The 15,765-nt window shown below is 49.0% G+C and overlaps 1 protein-coding gene across 1 annotated transcript in view; it reads right to left on the bottom strand.

The window, feature by feature from the left end:
- The window catches only part of LOC144162859 (muscle, skeletal receptor tyrosine protein kinase-like), a gene marked incomplete in the record, with an annotated part of 645,867 nt that overhangs the window by 188,391 nt on the left and 441,711 nt on the right, over positions 1–15,765 (bottom strand). Inside the window, 1 exon segment of the mRNA XM_077693565.1 lies at positions 3,604–3,769. Coding sequence (XP_077549691.1) covers positions 3,604–3,769 — 166 coding nt within the window.

The following is a 15,765-nucleotide window of genomic DNA, read 5'->3' on the forward strand; positions in this document are numbered from 1 at the left end:
AAATGTTTTGAGATTCGCCATAACTTAGTTCGCCCTAACGAGAGTCTACATAATTTAGTAGTGAATAGACTGTACTGCGGCTTAATTGCCGTACGCATTCGGAGGACATTCCTTGTCACACCACTCACTCGCGTCTTGACTGTCCCCTCCACCTCATTTTAACTTAGACATGCTGAAAAAGAGAAAGCGAGAGGGGGGACGTTTTGTGTTCAGCGAGTAAGAAAGCGAGGAGACGGTAAGGCTGTTAGAATTCGACAAACTCTTGGTAAACACCTCTACATAAGCGTGTTGGGGTCCAGTGCAAATTGCTGTAATGTTGGAAAAGTATAACGCGGCGGATTGCGGCGGCGATTACGTCCAACAAACCAGTTTTTTTTTTCAGAACGCAACCTCACGTATTACGAAAATCATGATTCCAGTAACATATTCGGGTTACAGAACGCGTACCAACTTACCGTGACGGAATTTCGCTTCAAATTTTCAATTTCCGTGGCAGCTGAGCAGTCCACATCTACCATTTTTTCTGTTCCACAAACATCATGGCCGGTGTTTTTCCCACACTATAGTAAAGACAGCAAGTCTGCTTAAAAATCCCGTCCTTAAGACGAGACAAAGTGAAACCACAAGCCCCCAGGGAAATTATCTTATTCCGCCGCCGCGCTTAGATTATACTTATTTTTCCTACAAGACTTTTGGGCTACCTCGGAGGGATTGATTCGGTTCTAACAGAAAATCGATTGTGTACTTATATTTGCGTTGTCCCGAACACGTGACTACCAGACCAGAAGAGCGTAATGGAGGCATCGTATCTCTTCCATAAACACTGCCATTGAAAATTTAACTAATATATCTCACATGCATTGCAGCATAAAATTCCCGACTTCTTCCCTTCGGATCGTGGCGCCTGCCACGCATAACAAGCTCGTGCTTGTTGCGTACATGAAAACTCCGCCGAGCGTTTCCAAAACAATGAATTAACGTCGGCTGCATATCGATCTAGGGTACTGTCTTCCTTCCTGGCATCACTATCTGAGTTCGCCTCGTTTAGCTTGGATCAGCCCTGCGTTGGGATATGCTTCATTCGCTATTTAATAATAATAATTCCTTTATGTTCCGTCCTTTAAGATGAAAGAGGCAAGAAAAAAAAAACTCCACGAACAGCCCGACTACCTTCTACCCCCCCCCCCCCCCCCAAAAAAAAAAAAAGTGATGTACAATATGACGCGTTCAAATTTTAAGCTGCGTACAAGGCAAACATGAAACCGCGCAAGTATAAGAAAAGAAAGAAACATTTCTAATGGCAACCAACGCGAAGTAATAACAATAAAAAAAAGAACCTAACGCCGGAAAGGAGTCGTCCCAACGATCTGGAATCCGCTTTTCTGGCCTATTGGTTGCAGCAAGTGTCACTAGATAAGGGTAGTATCGTATCGACACACTCTTTTCTCCTATTGTTACGTTGATGCGAACTGACCAATGGCAATGGTCAGTTCGCATCACATGACATTTGGTTACACTGCGACGGTTAATGGGTGCCGCCATTTTGTTGTTTATTCTGCCTTTTAGTCGGTCAACTCTGGTAGGCTTAGCTTGTCCTCCCAGCTCTGCAGCTGCGCGCAGCTGACTTCGTTCCGAACGCGAATCAAAGATAAAGGGTGTAATGGCATTTCAGCAGCAGAAGGCCGTCCGAAGACGCCGTTATGCTGCATTTTCGGCAGTGGTGTTGACAGACGACCCGGTCGAAGCTAGCGGCGAGGCCGTAGAAGCGGCAGTCTCGCAACACTGATAAACGCCAAAATGGCCGCCGTTGCTGACTTGCACGCCTCAGTGGCGGTACTCTGATACCTTATCTAGGGACACTAGTAGCAGCCAGTCTTGTTATCGGCTAATTTTGTTCGACCGTTACACGGCAGCGGCAACTGCTACTACGCGCAAAACAATCTAACAGCAGTGGCCCAACATCGCGCGAGCACGCGACAGATTTGACATGGCCATAGGCAAGTGAAGATCGAGTTATCTGCATTCACGCGATGTCACTTGTCTGGATAACATCCTCCATGCGTTCAAGGTGCGTTGACGTTCAATCTACCGTACCGCAGCGCTCATTCCGACAGCGAATCAAACATTCGGTGACGGTGGTAAGGTACTGCAGCCTACCGCAGCAGACCTATAACAGCGAGAATGAGCGATTATCTTCAATCTTTGATTAACACTGTCCTCAGATGCGAAGCACACTTCATATGAAATGCCCGGCTCAAAAACACTATCGGACTAAAGTGCTGAACCACAGCTTTGAGTTACCATGATAAGACGGAAGGAAAACGAACATTACTAAAAAGGTGTGGTTGATTAGACGCAGAATATGGTTTTCTAGCCCCGTATTAGCAGATCAAACTACCAAGTGAACACTACGCTTCCAAATAAGGAGAGCGGGCGCCTGGCATGAATAAGATAACTTGTTCCGGGTATTTACCGAAACGAAGTAACTAAGATTCTCTTCACAACATAGAACAGAACTCCGGAATTGGTTTTGTGATACCTTACACATATTTTTAGCGAAAAACAAAATGCGGGAACGGAAAAAAGAATACGTAAGAATAACTTCCCCGCCTATTTTTCGCACGAGCCAAACTTATGTATAAAGTGCCTCCCCAGCGTTGCAATAAACAACACTGATACTTTACAGCAAAGAGAACCCGATTTATTCGAAAAAATAAATGCGCACCTCCGAAACACGCGCCAGCGCACGAGAAATGTTAATAAATTGAATATTTTTTTTTTCTAGAAATGAACCCATAATCCCATTTTTTGTTCCCGTATCTTTCGTTTTAACAAAATTAAGCGCAAAGAAAAACGAAGACCTAGACAAAGAAAACACACAAACACGGCGCTGAACGTATTCCATGGAGCTTACACTAACTTGCGCAGCCGCCGGTATGATCCCTTACCGTTCGCACAAATTAACTTCCACCCAAAGCGTCCCGGTCGTTAGGCAACTGTCATCCGCATTCCTCCCACGTGATGAAAAAAAAAAAATATCCGACATTTCTTAGGTACCCCACGCCTTGCGGAGAAGATCGAAGACAATTAGTGCCCGTATCCCCGAGTTAGTAGTCAATCCACGAGTCGAGAAGGATGCCTTTACCTTTTGTACAACACCGTAAAAGCGACAGACGGGCCAACTTCCGCACCGTATACGTCCGCACTTACTACGTACGCATGCATTGTGAAGTAGAGGCGGCCGTGACCGGGAAACTCCACAACACAACCGGCAGCGCCGTTGGGACAAAGCTACCCGGTGCGATTAGATTAACTAGGCATTCTCCAGAGCGCACTGAATAAATTTCGTACAAAACCGGTTCCCAGCTTCCAGCGCGTTCCAGAGGAACGAGCAAAGCTGCGCCGCTATTCTGGGCTCTACGAATCGACACTTGACGCCGAAACATCGCACGTCAATCCGTCGCATCCGACCCTTGATGCGGGATGCAGGAATGAGTAAATCCGGCTGCATTCCGAAAGAGACCCACGGAAGAACACGGGAACCACGTAACATTCCCACAGCAAAGAAAAGACAACGGCAGAGTAATGCGTTTGACGACTTACCGGACGGCGAGCGCTTGACCCTGACCATGAACTTTGTGGCGTCGCTCTCTTCGCGGCGGTACTCCCCGACAAAGTTCGTCACACGGCACAAGTATGTAGCACTCGCATCCACACTGATGTTCAGCTGAGAGTGCGACGTTCTTGACGGGTGCAGTACCACGGAGACCTAGAAAAACGGAGGTGGAGGAGGACGAACGTTTTAGTCACGAGGGTCGAGGGAAGAACTCCCGCGGCGCCATGCGCTCACACTTAGGCTGCGTTCAAACTGCACCCTCACTCCAGCTACTCCCTAACCTGCGCTTCCCCACCCGCTTTCCTTTCATCCCGCGTTTATGAACGCTGGAAGCGAGCCGTGTGTTACCAAACTTCGTGGGTAGATGGCGCCCAGCACACTTCGATGATGCTGCCACCTGGTAACGGCTGCAGGAAGCATCGCTCTCTGAAAAGGTGGACATTTGGCGGGAAGTTTGAGAACGGGGGCGACCTTCCTGTCGTCGTTACTTCTGTAACAGAACTAGCGAGGGGCAAGAACCAAAAAAAAAACGTCGTACGGCTGCGACGACGTACGAGTTTGGACTAAAACGAAAATAAATGCCCCAAGATAAAACGCAGTGACCTCATAAACTCGAAAAAAACGATTTTTTAAACGCTGAATGTGCAGGAGAAGCAACCGATTAAAAAATTCACGCATCTCCACGAAGTGAACCATGACGAGCGGGCGAAGCACTGGGGATCGTTCTTACCGTTTATCACCCGTGGCATTGCCCACCCGCGCATGTAAATGAGTGACAACGCGTGTGTAGAGTATATACAATTCCAATCCAGTCCAATCCGATACAATTCCATTTAACCCAACCCAATCGAATCCAATGCAATCCAATGTTTCTCGCGCATGCGCAACACTGTGTACACGGACGCCAAGGGACAAGCCACGGACAAAGCGAAGTCTTATAGGTGCTTCGCCCCTAAAAGCCGCGGTCGGAACCTTTGTATGCGACTCCACCCCGTACATGAACAGGATGCCGCATTTAAGCGGGATGCCATATATAAACGGGATGCCGCGTATAGGCGGGATGACCATACTCCCTCCAGGCGAACGTGGTAAGCGCAATGACGCACCACGGCTCCTAAACGAGTAAGACGTGTACGTTTGCGGCTACGGTTCAGTACGAAGACCACAAGTCCGCTCTTTCACGTGTCACTTATCACTAATGGAACAGTGTTAATTTCAAAATTTGAAGGTTTTACGCGAAAAAGCTAGGCTATCACGCGCACCGTAGTGGAGCCTTGTGGATTAATTTTGACCACCTGGATATCTTCAAACGCGCGCCGATAACCTCGACACACAGGCGTTTTGTTTTTCACCTCCACGATAAAAACAGCCGGCTTGGGGGATTCGAACCTGCTAATCAATGGCGTGACAAGGCCGGTCATGGCGACACAAGTATAGAAAACAACTTTGCACGTTCGCATATTGTTGCGTCCTGTCAAACAGGGACACAGGAAAGTTGTCTTCACGAAGACGCAGGGGCAAAGTATTTATTAGGCGAGGTGCCTAATTTGGGGGAAACATACAGAGAGCACCAGTTGGTGGCTAGCAATATAGCGACCAAGAACCGAGCACACGAGCCGCTAGCTAACGCGCTCCTTCGTCGTCCTCTGCTGTGCCCATCACACGGCACGTACCAACGCGGGGGATTAGCATGTCTGTCCTACTTAATAATGCTCTCATCCCACAGACTGGCACGTGACAATATAAAGGAGTCCACGAAACAGAGCTGGGCATTGAGAAGAGGATAAGGGAATAAATGAAGAGGCGGGTATCACGATTTAAGCCTTGGTCCGAATTCCAGTCACACGTTTACCCGATACAGCCCCGATCGAGGGAGCTCCCTTGCAAATTAACGTAGCAGCTGCGTCCCAAAGGAGGGAACGATGGTGGTAGGAGAGTTCTGCAGCGCCACCGCGGGTTCTCGGATCAACCCTGGCCCGGGAGGATAACTGATTTAAGCGTTCTCAAGAACAGTCTCGCGGAAAGACGCCGCCGCCGCCGCCAAGGCGCCGACGACTGTGGCGACGACCGCGGAAACGCCACGTCGTCTTCATCGTTCTTAGAGGGGTGAGGAGCTCCCAAGGGCAGGGGGGAATGGCTGTGACGGCATCTGAATGATTCATGGGCTGGGGCAGCCTCTCCTGGCGGGGTGGAGGACGGTGTCGAAACCTGTTTACCCGGAGGCTGAGCGTATGCGCCGTTGTTCATTTCTGACATTACAAACAGCAGCGCATGTGCATGGCTTTTGGAAGCTGGGAGAATGCACTGGGGTAGAGAAAGGGTTTTCGCGTCCCGCGCTAATGTCGGTTAGTTAGATCAGCTAAATAAAGCGGTGAAGGAAAGTTTGACATCCACCTATGGCTGCATGCAGCCGTGCAGACATGCAGCCGTATGGCTGCATTTAGGTGGATGTCAAACTTCCCTTCACAGAAACTTACTCCACCTTGGGGATTTCCCCTAAATCTGGTCGATTAAATAAAGCGGTGTTGTTGATAACAAGTTGTTGTTTTTCCTGCAAGCAACCTGATAAGATGAAACGTTCTAGCGCGAGGCGTCCGAAAACGAGTGTTACAGTGTGTTCTTTTAGTACGCGTTACGTTCTAGCGCCAGGTGCAGGAAAACTAGTTTCCAGGTGTTTTAGTACCGTGACTACATGATACGCCGACAGCCCGAGCCCCTAAGGGGCTTCGCCCCTAAAACAAGATACGGTCACACAAATGAACAGCAGAGCGCGCGGAACCCGAGCCCTTCAAGAAGCAAACGTCTCGCTTCCTTTTCTTTGTTCACAATAGCGAAATACACAACACCTACCAGCTAACCAAGGCACCTTATGATGTCAATTCAAAGTACGGCGTTCGGTTGTACTCAATGGCACAGTTTGACAATGTAATAGAAAGGCCACGAGATGTTTTCTCCAGTGATGGGGCAAATTCGGCAGACGGGATATCTCTGCAAGTAACTGCCCGCGGTGGCTCAGTGACTAATTGTGCTGCTGAGCCAGAGGACGCTGGTTCGATTTCTGATGGAGGCGAAAAGCGAAAACGCCCGTGTGTTCGAGATTTTCGCGCCCGTTAAAGATCCCCCGCAAGTGGTCAAAATTAATCTGGAGCCTTCCACTACGGCGTGCCTCCTCACCAGCGTAGCGTCGGCGCGTTAAATTAAATCAATCAATCAATCAATCAATCAATCAATCAATCAATCAATCAATCAATCAATCAATCAATCAATCAATCAATCAATCAATCAATCAATCAATCAATCAATCAATCAATCAATCAATCAATCAATCAATCGAGCAATCAATCAATCAAATCAGTCAAGCTGTGCAAGTGTTCTGTGACATGCTTGCTGATCGCTTTTGTGTCGGACTGCTGCGGCCGAAAAGCACGACGCCGCACGGCGCACTGTCGATACACACGGTTCCGAGCCGCACATTGTGACTACGGAAGCGTGACTTGGACGCAACGGGCAAATAAAGACAAGGAAGAGCTCGGGGAGAGCGCAGATGCGCCGAAACCGGCATAAGGGAGTGCACGGAAGGCGACAGCAACAGTTCTCCGATTCCGCGGAGCTCGACACCGCGAAAACAACACCTGTCCAGTTTGCATCGGCAGTCGTGCGCACAAAGGGAGGGCGCTGTCCTATAACAAAAGCGTTGCTCGGGCTCCAGAGATGCTGCAGGCCAAGGCGTGGAAGCGGCCAGGACGCACAAGCGATAAACCACCGAGGAAATTAAGGCACACAAAAGGAAATGTTAAAAGGAAAGCATACAACATGCACTGCATATTATACTCAACGGATAATACTTTACGAGGCAAAAAAGGGCAGAAAAGAGACAGCACTCTGCCTGGGAGATATATCGACCTCACAAGAGACATCTCAGAGTCTTAGGTCGTTCGTGGGCCAAGAATCAACGAGGGGAAAAAAGGAAGACGTAAAACAAGGGAAGGAAGGAAGGAAGGAATAGTACAGGAAAGGCAGGGAGGTTAACCAGAATACTGTCCGGTTGGCTACCCTACTCAGGGGGGAGGGGATACGGGAAATGAAAGGGAAAGAAAGGACAGCGGTACATATTAAAGGAGAAAATGAGAGAAAGAAAAGAAAGAAAAAACACAAGGCGTGACCAGGCAACTAGAAAGGCGGTACAAACAACGCACACAACCAGAAAATGCACAAAACTAATACGGTCCACTGATAAAATGGGTGAACTAAGGGCACTGCACTATAGTAATGTCCCTACAATCGTACAGACAGGCCCGTGTCTTTCAAAAAGAGCAGTAGGGCTTTTATAGCCTTTTCGGCCTGTGTCGGACAGCGCCTATGGCACAAAATTGTCTGCGCCGTAAAGGGGAGGTCGTCGAGTCGGCGAAGTGTGGTGGAGAGCTGTTGCCTCGGCGTTATGAAGCGGTCACAATGGCACAGAAGGTGTTCAATCGTCTCGTCGGTGGCGCACGCATCACAAGCAGGGCTGTTGGCCATTCCAATGGTGTAGGAGTAAGCACCGGTGAAGGCAACACCTAGCCACAGGCGACAAAGTAAGGTGACGTCCGAGCGTGGCACGTTATTAGGTAGGTGGCGCTGCAAATCTGGGTCGAGCGAGTAAAGACGAGCGTTGGAGAACTCGGGTGTATTCCACTTAGCGAGAGTGATTTCCCGGGCAATGGACCGCAGCGACCTTGCAGCATCAGTGCGTGATAGAGGGACGCGGGTCAATCTTGCACTTGTGTGGGCGCCATGAGCCGCTCTATCCGCCTGTTCGTTCCCAGTAATGCCGCAGTGGCTTGGGAGCCACTGGAAAACGATATCATGTCTATGCCTGACTAATGTGTCATATAAGCACCGGATTTCAGCCACAAGTTGTTCGTATGGGCCGCGGCGGAGGGTAGATTCGATGCATTGAAGACCGGACCTCGAGTCGCATAGCACAACCCATTTTTCTGGCGATTCCTGCTGGATGAATAGAAGGGCCTCCCGAATAGCTGCCAATTCAGAAGCGGTTGACGTCGTCGAGTTTGAAAGCTTAAAATAAATTTCGGTCGACTTCTGTGGTATCAAAACAGCGCCGGCAGAACTGGACGTGGTGACCGACCCATCCGTGTAGACATGGACCCGGTCTCTATATGCCTCATGTAGAAAGAGTAGGGATAGCTGTTGAAGACCGCTAGGTGGAAGGTCCGCTTTCTTTTTTATTCCCGGGATGTTTAAGTGCAGTTGTGGCTGTGACAGGCACCAAAGTGGCGACGAGGGCCGAGACGGAGGTGTATAGCTCGATGGCAAGCTCCCACTGTGAGCGGCAACCACCTTACAAAAAGATGCTTGCGGTCGTGTTGAAGGCAGGGATGCAAGGTGGTGATGGGGCAACCGGGTGAGTTGCCTAATGTGTGCCCTCAGTGTCTCCACTGTCATGTGGGTTGTGATCGGGTGATCCCTTGCGACGCAAATTGTGGCCACAGTTGAGGCGCAACGCGGGAGACCGAGACATGTACGAAGACCCTGGGCCTGTATGGCCTGAATTGCCTGTAGGTTGGTTTTACATGTGTTGGTTAATACAGGCAGGCTGTAACGCAAAACACCGAGAAACAGGGCATCGTACAGGCGTAACATTGAGTGCACGGAGACACCCCACGTCTTTCCGGCCAGAAACTTGAATAGCTGGACCACTGCAGTTAGCCTTTTTTTCAGGTATGAAACTTGAGGAGTCCATGATAAATCCCGGTCCACGATAACTCCCAGAAAACGGTGACTTTTGACGCAAGGAATATGTTGTCCATTTAAAGAAATCTTATACTGCGACATTTTTTTGCGGGTGAAAGCAACCAGTGCACATTTCTCCGGAGATATTTCCAGCCCTTTTCGACGCAGGAACAAAGACGTTAGCGTTGCGGCTTTCTGAAGTCGGGCCCGAATCTGAGGGCGTGAAACTCCTGATGCCCAAATGCAGATGTCATCAGCATAGATGGAGAGCTGGACGTTGGTTGGTAGTGCGGTGGTGAGTCCTATCAACGTGAGGTTAAACAATGTAGGGCTAAGCACACTTCCTTGCGGGACTCCACGAGAAACAAAGTGCTGTGATGTTGGGCCATCTGAAGTCTCAACGAAAAAATATGTTCCTGATAGGAAGCTTTGGACCCATCTAAATGTCCGTCCACCGACTCCTGCATCTTGTAGGCCGCCCAGAACGGCGTCATGTATTACGTTATCGTACGCTCCTTTTATGTCTAGAAACAAAGCGGCTGTCAAACGTTTGAGTGATTTGTTGTGCTGTACCGATGTGACAAGGTCAATTACGTTGTCGATGGATGAACGTCCGCGTCGGAATCCAGCCATAGCATGGGGGTAAATTTTACGGTGCTCAAGGTACCATTCCAAACGACCTAAAACCATCCTTTCCATTAATTTTCCAATGCAGCTTGCAAGGGCTATAGGACGATATGATGCCGGGTCAAGGGGAGACTTGCCTGCTTTAAGAACTGGGACCAGGCGGTTAGCCTTCCAATCCTCAGGGACCAAACCATCTTGCCATGACTGGTTCAGCCGATACAAAAGAGTGTGACGGGCTTCTTGGCCGAGGTGACGCAGGGCGGCGTACGTCACTCCGTCTGGTCCTGGTGAAGATCTACTTCGGCACAGATGTAACGCCGCATCGAGCTCTTCCATTGAAAATGGGACGTCCATGCAGGAGTCGCGTGATACGGGGACGACGCGTATGTCCGCTTGGCTGGTCGAAGCTGGACCATTGGTGATTCTTAAGCAAAAGTCCTCCGCTACGTCGACCTCTCGGCGTTTCTGATGAAGCGCCAAAGCACTGAAAGGCCGACGTTGCTGTGTTGTTGTTCGAAGGCCCCTGACAGTGTTCCAGATGTTAGATAGAGGTTTCCGAGGATCAAGTTTCTCGCAGAATGATTTCCAGCGCTGTGCTTGTACTTGTACGATGCGACGTTGAATTTTTTTCTGTGTACATCGGGCCTCCCGAAGGTCATGAATAGACTTAGTGCGCCTGTATCTTCGTTCTGCACGACGACGAATAGCTCTGAGATGTTCTAGCACTTCGTCAAATTCTGTAAGCTTGGGATGCACCCGGAAAGAACGCATGGAATCTTGCGCAGTGCTGGTTACGGCACTTTCAAAAGTCGAGGAGAGCCCTTCGCAGCAGAGATCTTCCATGCGAGATTTAAACCTCTTCCAGTCTATTCGTCGAATGGTTTTCCCAGGAAGAAAACCATCAAAGCCCTCGATCCTCAGGTATGTTGGAAGGTGGTCACTTCCACGGGTTTCCATGTCTGTGAACCATTGAATACTGTCAATGAGACTTCTCGAGACAAAAGCCAAATCCAGACAGCTACTATACGTCGTACCGCGAAGAAATGTTGGGCTGCCATCGTTGACACCGCAAAGTTCATGACGGGACGCCAGTGAAACCAGTTTTCGACCTCTTGGATCATTTCTGTGGCTTCCCCAGAGCATATGATGGGCATTAAAGTCCCCCATAAGGACCCAAGGACCAGGGGTGTCTCTGATCATTTTGTCTAATCTGCTGGAATCGAAGCGACCTGAAGGAGATAAATAAACTCCTATGAGTGTGAACGAGACATTTTTCCTCTTCACTGTGAGGCAAATGTATTGGTTGCTGTCATGAGGTTCCACAGAATGGAGGTTATATGTTAGTTCCCGTCGGACGAACACGAGAACTTTACTAGAAGCATCACTAGCTGGTGACGCAAATGCTTCATATCCAGAGAGCCTGAACGCGTCCGTGGCGTTCGGTTCGCAAATGACGATGATGGGGAAATTGTTTATAAACACAAACTGTTTAAAGTCCGAAAAACGGGGCTTGAGGCCTCTTGCATTCCATTGGAGTATGGTGGCGCGTTTGACTTCATCCCGAAAGGATCTTGAATTAGAGGCCATGATGCTCCGAAGGGGCATTAAACTGTGGTAGGAGCGTCGCAGTAAACCCCAAAATGACAGGTTCCAGGTTCAGCATGGTCTCCAGAATGGTTTTGAAGAAGCTTGGTGTCATGGAAGCAAGGTGGGACCGGAGGGCTGTAAAAAGGGCTCGTACAACTTTTGAATAGTCGTCTACCTTGACTTCCCTTGAAGGGGCACGACGCTCCCTCAAGGGAGCGTCGTCCCTCAAGGGAGTCTAAAAAAGGACAGAACGGTTGGAAGAGACGTGGAAAAGAAGACAAGAAACTCGACCCGGATGAAATGGAGCGACATGAATAAACGGGAAGAGGAAGAGAAAAAGGACGAGAAAAAGGATGAGTAGGAGGAGATGAAGGGGCGAAGTCCTAACAAAGCTTTCTAAGGGTTGGCCGGTCCCCGGGAAAGGTATCGTGTTCACGCCGTTGATGCTCCCAACCAAACCATTCCGTAGAATCATCTCCCTCACGCTGGAGATGCAAGGGCAAATCGAAAAATGGAAGATGAAGCGGACACGAGAGAACACGGCGAAACAAAACAAAACGTGCGTACGAAGAACCACGCGTTGACACATACCAACAATAGTGTTCTGGTCCAGTCTACGGCAACGCAGTCCCGCAATTGGAAGCAAGGGGCCAACGTTTTCTCGGCCCTTCCCTGCACGCCAGTCCTGGCAGCTCAGGACTGGCTTGCAGTTGCCAGTCCTGGCAACTTTTGCCCTGCTATCTCTTCATCACATCGCCCACACGAAGGGGTAACGATACCGTACGTGCGCGGGTAGGCTTTTCAGCTAAGCTTCCAAACATGCGCTGACCACGATATTTTACTCAATTCCAATTTCTTTCCGTGTCCCCTCCCCCCTCCCAAAAGAAAACAAGAAAGAAAAACTGTGTTTGATTCCTCCGTCAGAGGAATCGGTAAAACACGAAAGTGAAATGGGCAGCGAAATCTGCGGCTGAGTAAGATTTGCGGGTCGGTGGCTGTCTTGTGGGTGTGCTTGGTGAGCGACATCCTGCTCGCGGGTCGCTTCGTCAAAGGTGTACTGACATCATTTCCATGACGGATATGACGTTAGTGAAATCTTGGTGTATCGCGGCATAAAACGCTGTAGTGTTAAAATATAAAACCCGAAAACGAACAACCCGAAGTATAACGTACTTTTAAGTACTAAAGGTTGCTTCCCCGCAAGAACTCCCTGTATGCAGGGGTGCACCCTTTACAGGTCGCTTGCTTCGTTGTACTGGCGCCACTTCCGTGACGGATATGACGTAAGTGAAATCTTCGTGAATCCCGGAATAAAAATTTTTGTGTTAAAAAAGTGAACAACAACACCCGCACCACCCAAGCTGTGGCAGGTTAACAGAAAATTAGACATGAATGAACAAGAGCACGCGCCCAAAATGTAAATTTCAGAAAAAAAAACAATTACTTGATCAATAAAACACCAAAATACATGAAAATCACAACACAACAAGAGCACAGGAGCACAACACTGCAGTTTGATGAGGTCCTACACTCTAACACCCACAGCTGCTAGAGGCAGTATTTGTATTTCCGAATTCATGCAGTATGTCCCCAATACACAGACCGGCTACAGAGACGCTCACCCCGAAGAACAGTACCGCCGCGATGATCTGAGGAAAAGGACAAGCTGCCCACTTCAGCACAGGTAACAACCACCTACAGCGCCTTAAATTCTATTAGGTTGCTGGTGCGAGTGTTGTTCCCCCTTGTTTCTTGTTTTCTTTTGGGAGGGGAGGGAATTGGAAAAGAATTAGAATTGAGTAAAATATGGTGGTCAGCACGTTTGAAAGCTCAGCTGCAAAGCCAACCCAGCCACGTTCGGTATCGTCCGCTTAGCAGCGGGTGGAAAATTCCGTAGACAATACCTTCTGGCCCTGCGCCCATGCCCCGCCCTTACTCCTCTCCCATTCCGTTCCCCCGAGCAGTGGACCGGCATACTGGACAGCCGAAACACGACCAGACAGCCTCAGCTGGTCCACAGGGCCCGCCTGGCTGCTTCAATCCAGAGACTTCGTACAAGGGAGTCCTCCCAAGGCAGCTTACGAAGAACTAATGCAAATGGAATTTAGCCTCGCACCTGAATAAAGCTCACCCCTCCTCGTCCTCTTTCAGAATTACCTTTCCCTTGAAAGCTACAAATTAAGTAAATTTCCTTGATGCGGGCTCAGCCGTCGTTCGTTTCGTATCGCTGAAAACTTTGTGGCGTCTAGGGGACCAGTGTTAGAAAGCGAAGCGTATACGCAGCAGGAAATGCTACAAGTATTTATTAGGTTGGGTTAAAAATGCATTAATCGCGAATCGTAGCGGTATTTCCCTACTGTGCGTGGATGAATCGAACGCTGAAGCTAAATATAGGGGCTAATATTTTGCTCCTTATCAAAAAACACGTTAGTGGACAAGTGAGGACACACACAAGATTTCTCAGGATTAAAAAACACTGTGAAGGTATGTACAGAACTCCGTGTAGCGCAATCACACGGCCCGATCTGCTACAACAGCATATCACTGTCCCCCAACCTCTTCTGCATTTCCAGGATTCGTTTTACGAGAAGCCAATCCTGGGATTCGTTTTTCAAGGGGCCAATCGCGGTCGTTTTCACTATCCTGCTTACGTTGCGAGATTGCGCGATACGCTACAAACTCTACAACTATACAAAACTACGGCTGTCCCCGCACCCAGGAAAGTTAACTTAGAGGGACTTTGCACCACCTTCATAAGCGCTTTCCCTCTTTCCTTCGCGCCTGGAACCACTGCGAAAGCTATATTTATCGCCAGCACGGAGCGGCACTCCGTGATTTGCTCGTCGCACGAGATACGCCTTCCGTTTCTGCTTTGTTTTCTAGTTTTATTTTTAAAGTTCCTATCTAATGGGTTCATTGCTGCAACTGAAGGAAAACTGGCCAACAGCCGCTACATGGCCTTAGTGACGTAATTCGGGCTGTCAATGAACGTCAAGACCGGGAAAGAGAGAAAAATCTTTTCAGCGAGTTTGCAAATTATCTGATGGGCATTGAGCAGCAATTTTTGGCTGAGGTACTTTGCGACCTCCTAATCTAAGTACTGGGTGTGTTGGGCACTACGTTTTGCAAGCATTTAAGATTTCAAAAAAAGTTGAAGAAAGTGTTACAGGGTCCCTTTAGTTTCTAATTTTCAGAAAAAAGTTATCCACAGGCTCGTTTCCACTACACTTTAGAAAACGTCCAGCAGTTGCCGTATTTACTCGATTATTATAAGGCGGTCCCGATAACAATACGAGGGTGCAGTTCGGAGAGTAAAAAAAATCGCCATCTATTTGCATGCTGAGCTTCGAATATAAGGCGGGGTATGACTTTGAGACTACGGATTTTGGAAAAAAAAGACTTCGCCTTATATTCGAATAAATACGGTAACCTTCTTTTGCCGTTACACTGCCCCGCACGACACGCCTACACATGAACACGAATAAACTCGCGAAAATTTTTTCGGTTTTTAAGACTGGGCTTTGAGGCACACCGTAGTGGAGGGCTGTGGATTAATTTTGACCACGTGGGGGTCTTTTTAACATGCGGTAAAATCTCGCACACGGACATTTTCGCTTTTCGCCTCCATCTGAAAAGCAACCACAGCGGTCAGGATCGAACCCACGTCCTAGGGCTCGGCAGCACAACGTTTTAGACACTAAGCAACCACGGCGGGTGCATCAAGAAGCGGCTCGCAGAGAGACATCAACGGGCCCAGTGCCGACAACCGGGGAATCCCGATGGAGACAGATGTCAGACTTGGGCGAACACAGACATACATACCCAGGCGGCTATAAGAAGCTCACGGGTGGCGGGGACGCGCACATCGCATTTCTCGAGGGGGCAAAAGCTGAGACAAACCGAGACGTCGTCAGTATTACTGCCGCCAGCATCGCGAGTGCAGAGGAATCCCCCATGAGCGAACGGTTTCTCTCCGGCAATTTGTCTTCATTTGGGAGAGGAGGAAGAGCGGTGAGGCAGAGGGCGCTTTCTCTACATACATGGCCGATGCAAGCCAAGACGAGCCAAGACGGCCCAAGCGGGAAACCCGCCGGCCGACGAAGACGGAAAAGGGACGAATCTGTTTGGAACAAAACCGTTTGAAGAAGACCGAATTTTCTATTCCACGTTTGGCGCGAAAACTGAATAAGAAGCAGCTAGAA

The sequence above is a fragment of the Haemaphysalis longicornis genome, unplaced genomic scaffold (genome assembly GCF_048455015.1).
Source record: "Haemaphysalis longicornis isolate Haplotype H1 unplaced genomic scaffold, Haemaphysalis longicornis Haplotype H1 scaffold_12, whole genome shotgun sequence".
NCBI classification, from domain to species: Eukaryota; Metazoa; Arthropoda; class Arachnida; order Ixodida; family Ixodidae; genus Haemaphysalis; species Haemaphysalis longicornis.